The sequence below is a fragment of the Microtus ochrogaster genome, linkage group LG4, assembly GCF_000317375.1.
Source record: "Microtus ochrogaster isolate Prairie Vole_2 linkage group LG4, MicOch1.0, whole genome shotgun sequence".
NCBI lineage: Eukaryota > Metazoa > Chordata > Mammalia > Rodentia > Cricetidae > Microtus > Microtus ochrogaster.
The window spans coordinates 24,851,899-24,861,367 of NC_022030.1; the positions used below are offsets into that span (position 1 = coordinate 24,851,899).

Below are 9,469 nucleotides of genomic sequence, written 5' to 3' on the forward strand. Positions count from 1 at the left end.
CTCAACTTCCAGAGTTTGAGGTTTCAACGCAGATTTCTAAAGATGACAGACTAGTAAAAATTACAGCTACAACTTGTACATGAAATTGTGTGGGAGGCCTGGTCCCTAGTTATCAGGGCCACTCGGCAGTGACGAGATCACAACTAACTTCAGTAAGGGCAGCTCACTGCTATGTATGTGCACAGGTGAACAAGCTGTTATAAAGCAGGACCGAGGTGAAGGGGGGGTCATTGGTCAAAAGTCTGAGAGGTAACCCCGACCTCAGGACTGCTCTCTTCCCCTTCCTCTTTCTGTCTCTTTCATTCATTTGTCTTCATAACTACCATGTTGTCAACTCACCACAGCTAAAGTTGGGAGCCAACTGATTATGGTTGGAAGCCTGAGATCATGAGCCAAAGTGTAGTTTTCCTGCCTACAGTCGTTTTGGGTATTCTGTCATAATGAAAAACTAACAAATACACTTTATCTTTAAACACAACTGTGTGGTCTTAGTCTCCTGTTTATCTGAGGATTGAGGGCAGTCACCTGATACAGTCCTCAGAAAGCCCTGGCTTAGCTACTTATCTAATTCTTAAAGGAAAGCAGCGAACATGGAGGATAACTGGTATATGTGACCCCAGAAATATCATAGATTCCGAACTAAGAGCTTTCAGAGCAGACTATGAAACATACCAGAAGCCATGCTGGCAGTGCCTAAGGACTGAGCGGAGAGCAGCGTGAGCCGGTGCTCGGCATCCTGGATGTACGCCATCGTGCTCATTGGGTAAACGTTGGCTTGAAGAGGCAATTTGCTCATTGTCCTTCTAGGCTGAATCTATGAAACCAAGCAATTCTCATTTCATAAATGTATTATTAACGAATATACTTTCATAAATTAGATTAGTTATCTCTTTCCCCAAGAGAAAAAGGCATAACTTCTGTTCTTGTCCAAGCAATGAAATATTTAAAAATTAAAACACTCCTTAAAATCACTTGCACAGAAACCACAAGGCTCCTAGCGGATAATTTTTAAATGTGGAAGGTAGAACTTGTCTGGATTTTAAAACAGGCATTATTTAAAGTCACAATAAAAAATGCCCTGCAGAAGTCATGCAGTTTCCCATATTTGCATAAAACAAATTATGAAGGTATTAAGTATTCATTTCTCATCTAGATCTAACATGCTGCTTTTGTAATGAATGCTAAGCACAATAACTCTCTATTCCCATTCAAGAACTATCTATTATTCTTGAATCAGTTTTAATAAATACCACAGAGCTTGCCACCAAATCCTCCAACATATTACATTATAATAACGTACATATCACAGTTAAAAAACCCAGTGTTTACTTCTGTTTATTTTATATCGAGATCGTTATAAATTCCAGCACACTGCAGCCTCGTGTCTGAATGCAGGAAATAGAATTTTACCTTCTGAGGGGCTGCCAGTACCTGAAAGCATCTGATATCCTCAGGATCCTGTTATCACTGGATTTTACTCATACTACTTAAAAAATGCCATTTCCTTGTTTAAAATTGTGAAAGTTTAAAATGAAACTCAAAAATAATAAAGGCAGAATGTTAATACAGTGGTTCACATGAGCTGAGTACCCAGCAATGGAAGGGCGGTCTTGACTAAGAATGTCCCAGATTTGACCCTCAGCATCCCCAACAAGCCCCCATCACCTACTGGTTATGCCGAGTCTCTTCAAATTCATATTTAACTATAATTTGTGAAACTGATCTTATTTTGAGATGAGTGTCTTTTCAAAAATCAACATGGCCAAAACATGGCATCCTTATAAGAAGGAAATGTGGACACAGAAATACACACACACACACACACACACACACACACGGACAATGTTAGAAGAACATGACAGCAGAAGAAGAGGCTCGGGTGGCACTTCCACAAAACCAAAAGTACCAGGCATCACCTATATGTAAACGAGAAGCTAGGAAAGCAGCAAGGGAGGGTGTTTCCCTTACGTCTTTGCACACAGTCTGACTTCAGACATTTGGTTTCCAAACAAGAGAATGAAGCTCTGATCTTTTAAGATGTCCAGTTTGTGGTAAGACAAATGCGTGGCAACCGTAGGGATGAAATACAGCAATTAAGACAGGACAGAGATAGAGGGGAGGAGAGAGGAGGGCAGCAAGAGAGGGACAGAGGGGCAGGAGGGGCAGCAGTAGTAGCAGGAGGGACAGCAGGTGGGGCAGGAGGGGCAGCAAGAGAGGAAGTTGGGGAAGGAAGATGGCTACTGTCAAAGACTTCTCTATTTCTCTTAAGACCACTCTCGCACACTGCCTGGACTGTCAAGACGCCTTGGATGTGTTCTTGTTTCCTCACCCACTGCCCAGGGTCTCTCTGGTCCTGCCCAAGAACTTTCATTTCCATGGGTCGAGATATTTACGCTGTGGACTTGAAATAGTATCTTGCTTGATCATTGGAAAGAAAGTGCACATTTTTAGCCATCTATCTTTACTAGGGTTTCTTGCGCATGTGTACACCAATACACATAAACAATTATTTCTGTGGGATCTTAGGAAAATACTTTCTTTTGTACATAAGAAAAATAAATCACCAAAAAGTTAGCGCTTCCTTTGAAAACCTAAGGCTGGGGAGAATTAGCATGCTAATCAGAATGCACGCTGCAATTTCTGTTCTCTGGAGAAGGTTTAAATTTAACATTTTTTTTTTTTGCAGGAAATCATAGAAGAGGAAATTTATCCAGCCCTTTCCACTTATAGCCAGTTGAAAATCAGACCAAGTAAAAAACATATGTTGTGAAATTATTTCTATTCATAGCCAGGAATTTTTGAAATGCTAATGTTTAAAAAATATGGTCCTGTTTTTAGTGGTATTATTCAAAGACACACTGTCACACATTCAAAATAATAAAAATTAAAGTAGCAATCCAAAGAGCTCTCTCAAGTACTTTTAAAAGAATCAACAATATACAAATGAAATGCAAGGATTAATTTTCTTACTATATTTATAGTTGCTGAATGATGGCTTTGATTAAATATATAGCAGCCCACATTTCTAAAGTGGCATATACTTCTCTATATACCTGCATGCATAAATGTGCATTCCCACTAAATATTACAAGATGTCATCTTATATCACGGGGAATAAATGACATATTTATATAAGGTCTTTATGAAGAAAAAGGATATCTTTCAAACACTAATTTCCTTTCCAATAGATTCATATATATATAGTCTTAGCAAAGTGTTTATAGTCATCAAATACCCATTTTTAAAGATTTAGTTTTTAAAAAGTATGTGTAGGTGTGAGAGAGAGAAAGAGATGGTGTGTGTGTGTGTGTGTGTGTGTGTGTGTGTGTGTGTGTGTCATGTGCAGGCAGGCCAAATCCTCTGAGACTGGAATTACAAGTGGTTGTGAGTACCTGACATGGGTGCTGGGAACTGAACCAGGTTTTCTTCTAGTAAGCTCTCTCTCTCTCTCACCCTTAGCTTTCAATTTGAAAACAAACAAACAAACAAACTCACAAAAAAAAAACCTTTTTTACAAATAGGTACTCTAAAACCATGATATCTCTCAAAGATTTGTTCTAACTTTGGAAATCTGACTGTAGAATCTAAAACCGTCTGTTAAAATTTGGTTTAATTTAGAAATAGTTTTTTACTTTAAGAATATTTTTCAAGTGACTCAAAATTAATCAACTGGACACTTATCTTCTATAAAATTATACACATGAACATATACATCCCTGTTTATACCATATAAATACATGAACAAAAATTGCACACAAATACAACCATCACAGTGATTTTAGAGAGAATTACCTGGTATCCATTCAGGTCGGTAAAAAATCTATTTTGGCTGTTTATTTTTGATGAAATTCTCATTACAATCTCACGGTTATGCACAGTTCGAATGTCCACAATATTCGAAACTTCCACCGACTGCCTTTCTATTCCTAAATTTAAAAGAATGCATACATTAACGAAAACAATTTCTGCCTCCACATTTACTAAATACAGTATAGAGAGCTTCTCTCAAACATACATGTATTTCCTTATTTTTCTGATTCCTAACCATTTCTTGTATGGGAAACAGTGTTAAAAATTTACTATTTTTTCTTTCTTGATACCAGACTGTAAACAACATTTAAGAGTCTATACAAGTCCTAACAGGATGAGATATAACATACCACATACTTCTCAGTGAGCTCCGAGGGGAAGGAAGACATGAAGTGAGAGAGACTGGTTCTCTGCAGGCCAGCCCTCTCGCCCTGTACCACTCTCCAATGATGACGTCATGAGCTTACCCTTATAAGGAACCACGGAGTTTATACTGGATTGACAGAGTATTGCTGCCCTGTCGCTATCTCGCTGGGAAACAGGAGATCCCATGAGATAATTTATGGCTGGAACCTCTATTAACATAGTAATATTTATGGATTATAATTTGAAGAGAACCTTAGAAATTAAGTCAATTTTAACTGACCTTCCTTGTCCCTTAGGGTTCCTTGCTATGGCATGATCCATTCTGCCCTGTACCACATAATTCAAAAGACAGATGTGTCAAACTCTGGCTTTTCTAATTCTTCTGGGGAAACCTGAAGTAATTATTAGCATCTATCTGTTGTCCCTCTGCCTTAACTGCATTGTTAGATCCTCAGGAAAGCCTTGGGTCAGTTTCACAGATGAAGAGAGGGGTTGTGAAGAACTTTAACACATTTAGCAGAGATAGGGATACGGGCGAGAGCTAGCACAGCGTCTTCTAGAAAACGGCAAAGAGAGAAGGCAGAGGGGGAGATCCCGTCCTAGCTCTTTTCCACAGCTGATGCCTGTGGGGCTCCGATTACCCTGGACACACACACTCACATACACATGCATGTGCACACACATCTATATGCACATACAGATACACAGCGCCCCCTCTGTGCTGACTGCTAGCAAACCCTTCAACACCACCTTCCACAGTAACAAAAAATTAAGTATAGAAGGTTCTCCCCCATTTTCCCACAGGAGTCAAAAAGGACCCATTGCTTACAAGAAGTGACCACAAGTCACAGGACGGAGTCTGGGGTGTGTGGTGTTTGTGGAAAATGATATGATGAAGCTAGCTCAGGCACTATAGGGTCTGTAAATACACTGGAAGTTACAAACCATGTTTCAGTTGGGTTTCCAATTGCTGTGCTGAGGCACTATGACCAGAAGCAAGTAGGGAAAGACAGGGTTTATGTCAGCTGGCATGTCCCTATCACAGAATATCATGTAGAGAAAAACAAGGATTTGAAGCAAGAACCTGGAGGGAGAAGCTGAAGCAGGTGCCATGGAGGAGAGCTGCTTCCTGGCTCACTCCTCATGGCTTGCTCAGCCTGCTGTCTTCTAGAACCCAGGGCCACAGCAGAGGAGCAGCAATGTCCGCAGTGATCCTGGTCCTCCTACGTCAACCATCAATCAAGGAAATGCACCCTAAGCTTACCCACAGGCCAATCTGGTGGGGGGGCATTTCCTCAGTTGAGGTCCCCTCTTCCCTAATGACCCCAATGTGTGTGATCTGACATGAAACTAGCCAGCACAGACTGTAAGTAACAGTATGGTGCTGAGGATGCGGGATAGGCTGGAGTCTCCACCACAGACACTGAAGGAACTCACAGAGCTTCTTCCTGACACGTGTGGTTCGTCTCCTCAGGCACCCTACCTGGCACCAACCTCAGTCTCTCATGTTTTCAGCTCACAGAACACAAAAATGTCAGAAATTTGGGGGAAAGGTCACCTTTTTTTCAATGGCCATAATCAGAACTATGGACCAGACAGTTTGAGAGAAAGAATACCTCCACCACCACTAACACGTTAAATTAATGTGTATGTCTGGGTGTGTGCACATGCCTATGTAGGGCTGCACTTGTGGGCACCTGTGCACATGCATGTATGTATTACAGAGTACAGTAGAATCTTCTCTGAGCTAGGCTATGCCTCACTACAGGTGCAAACATTACATTTATTATATTTGCAGAAACCAGAATGTTTTTAAACTAAAATGAAATGCATGCGGACTTCTAATAAGCCTAAGACACCCAAATAAGCACCATCCGGCTTGGGATGTAGCTCAGTGGTAGAGCATGTGCTTAGCATAGGTGTGACCTTGAGTTCAATTCGCAGCACCCCAAACCCTCGTTAGACCGCAACAAGAATGAAAGCGCTCCTGCAGCTTGAAGGCGCACAGGCAGTGACAGGAAGTAAGCTCCCGTCACTGGGAGTGCCTGCGGGATTTTCAGTGGCACTGAAGCATAGTTTTATCTATGCTTCTCTAGAACAGATATTCTCTCAGGGGTCAACAGAATACATGAAATAAAGTCTTAACACGAGAGAATATCATTAATTTCAATTCATGTCTCTGCAGAAAACATTTACAAAGAACATGCTTTAAGGGAAAAATTAATAATTTCAGGTTACCTGTGGCAATGATAAATTATTCCATTGAGAAAGCCATCTTTCCCAAGCCCAGTACTACGTTCAGATCCTGCTGTGGTAACACATACTTTAAGCCCCTTAAAAGGAGCCCTATATTCATTCACAAATCAGCACAGTGTTAAATTCTGAACCAGGATGGTGCTCTAAAATAAGATCAAACTTAAAATATCCATTATGAAAAAAAGTGAAACCTGTAATTGTAATAAAAGCATTTGAGTACACCTGAGTCCTCAAAGAGTGTGTGTGAGTGGATGGAAGACACCCAATCTTCCACTTCCTGTGTCAAGAGTTCCCTGAGCTTCTCCAGAGAAGCTTGTGGGTCTGAGTTCTAGACATAAGGGGCGTGAGATAGTTGATTTTACCAAAGTGGTTCTCTCTGTCTTGGGCAGCCAGAGCTTGCTAGGCTCTCATAGGTTTTCTGTAATCTTGGGAAAGAAAAATGGTTCCAAAGGTTTAAGGTCTCTGTAAAGAGGGGACAGGCAAAGACACAATTGAGATACAGCAAAAAATAAATGCTAAGACCTTCCCTCTGCAGCAAACGGAATGGAGGATGTTCGCTGTGATCAACGCAAAGCAAGATCAGAGACGGTAAAAGCGGAGCTGCTGTCCAGATAAGACAGAGTCCAGCCTCAGGGGTGTGTCTTCTCCCCAAGTCCATTAGCTTTTTTTCACAGACATCCTGTTTCACACACCATCCTTACATTCCAGTTCTAACCTCTGGGCACAGCAGAAGTAGTCAAGAAAGAGAAATTCATCCCTCATCAAGCAGAAATGACCAGACGGGAGGAAATACAACTGGACTGAGGTGAAGTGAAAGTATCTGGGGAAATAGAGCAACAGTGGCTTGCAGCACAGGCAATGCGGGAATGCCGGTCCCTCACAGCGTACAGGCATGCTTATGTCTGCTCACTGAAGGCAGAAGCTAAGAGCATGAGGACAGCCAGCAGGTACTCACACTCCGTTAACACAGTCTCACTGTGTGCTTCACAGGCTCTAGCACGATTAATAAAAAAACCAGAGACAGACACTGAGATTCAACCTGAAGGTCAGAAAAGCAAAACAGCCAGCCACTGGCGCTTACCTCTACCTCTGTCCAAAATGGCCATCCTGCCTCCAGGAATCTCAGAACGAGACTGTATGTAAGAGCTGTCTCCTCCCATCTTATATTCCTTTATAGAGCTGGAATTAAAGGTGTGCACCACTACCGCCCAGTTTCTATAGCAAACTAGTGTGGCTACTGGGACTAAAGGTGTGTGTCACCTCTGCCTGGTTGTAAGGCTGATCAGCGTGGCTGTTTTATTCTCTGAACTTGAGGCAAGCTTTATTTATTAAAATACAAATAAAATAACACTACAATGGGCCATTTATTTACTCCTGAACCTAAGCTTGGGAGCAAGCCACTTGCTAATGCCAAGGCTAACACCATCAGGGCTAAACCACTATCATCATGCCTCTAGCAGATCAATGACTGGGAAGTTGAAGTTACTTTGGAAGAGAGGTCTGGGAGAGGAAAAGCCATGCTTGTAGCAACTCTGACTAGAAAGATCTTGAGCCACCAGGTGGGGTGAGCAGGAATGGAGTAAAGTAAAGGAGATGGGGGTAAGGAAGAAAAAGCAGGGTGGGAAAGGGAGGTAGATGTTGAGCTGATATACAGCAAGAGGGCAATCTAGTGAAATCCAGTTAAACGACAAAGCTTGCCAGCACCCAAGCCTCTTTACAAAAAAAATCCCAAGTCCTATTTTTAAAAGGCTACTTTCTTTAGAAGCCAAGAAAATTGGATGTACTTAAAACCTTTGCTATTTCAACGGTGTAAAGGTTCGCAGAGAGGTATAGTCTTTGGGTCTGGTTGGTTTTGGTGATTTTCATTTGCAAGCTTTTTGTAATGAAGTTTATTTTTAAATGACGGCAGACACTACAGTTCCTACTGACTGGACTATACTTGATCTTCTCCAGAAGACCCAGAGTGATTCCCCTCACTTCAGAGGTGAGATGATCGCAGCTGTTAGCACAGGAAGCATACATTTGCATGCTCTCTGCCTACCCCTTCTAAGAGTAGAACACGGGAGAACATTCCAGATGTCTGTCCACAAGGAAATGACTAGAAAACTACCGTGCTAGGGCAGACAGTGCCCGCTGAGAAAGAGAATGAGGGAGTTGTCTATCCAGGCAGGAAAACCCTGGAGAGAATGCGCACTTGTAAGGCTGAAATTAGACACAAATATAATGCTGTGTATGACTAGAGGCATGGAGGTGTCTATGTGCACATGTGGACACATCTGCATTTCTTCTCCTAAGAACACAGAGGGCAGAGATTCCAAAGGGCTTTAAATTACTTGTGCAGTGTGTTAAAAAGTGTGGTAAAAGAGTAAGTATTACTATGTGTATTTACAAAAATACTTTAAAGCTTTAGGTTAGTGACCTACAAAGCATATTCCTTGAGAGAGCAAAGCCACAGGCCATGCTTACCATGCAGTGGGTCTGAAGGCGAGGAAACATCCAGAGCTGTAAAGACTGTGCATGGCAGGAGGGCCTGAGTTCTGAGCAGCAAAAATGATGATGGCCCATAGTGACACCTCCCCCACCCACATCCTCATTGCCACTACCTACTGCCTGCTACCTATGCCTCTTGCCACGTCTTTGCCAGACCTACTTGAACAGCCGAACTCAGTCCTAAGAGATCAGTGTTGGCCCCCTCCACATCTCCACACCACCTCATTAGCTCTGAAACAGAGCGGATTTATTTCCATGAGACAGGTTCTGCTAAGTCAGAGAGTACGGTGTCATATCCAATCAGATACAGCAATGAGAGGAAAGGACATAGAAAAAAGAGCAAGAGAGCCTGCTCACTTTCCAGCAAGAAGTCAGAATCTTATTAAGAGGCCATCAGTCACCTTCTTATTTAGCTTCTTTACGTTCACCAATTGTAGACTCCGTGACCCTTATTTATTGCTAGAAACCAATTATGAGTGAGTACATCCCCTGCTCATCTTTTTGGGTCTGGGTTACCTCACTCAGGATAGTGTTTTCTATTTCCATC

General features: G+C 41.9%; 1 protein-coding gene across 1 annotated transcript in view; it reads right to left on the reverse strand.

The window, feature by feature from the left end:
- Positions 1–9,469, reverse strand: part of Man2a1 (mannosidase alpha class 2A member 1) — a 170,514-nt gene that overhangs the window by 18,125 nt on the left and 142,920 nt on the right. The window contains exons 17-18 of the mRNA XM_005361333.2: positions 3,793–3,926; positions 673–814 (exon numbers count right to left, since the gene is read on the reverse strand). Of these exons, the coding sequence (XP_005361390.1) occupies positions 673–814; positions 3,793–3,926 (276 nt within the window). The remainder of the gene's footprint in view (positions 1–672; positions 815–3,792; positions 3,927–9,469) is intronic.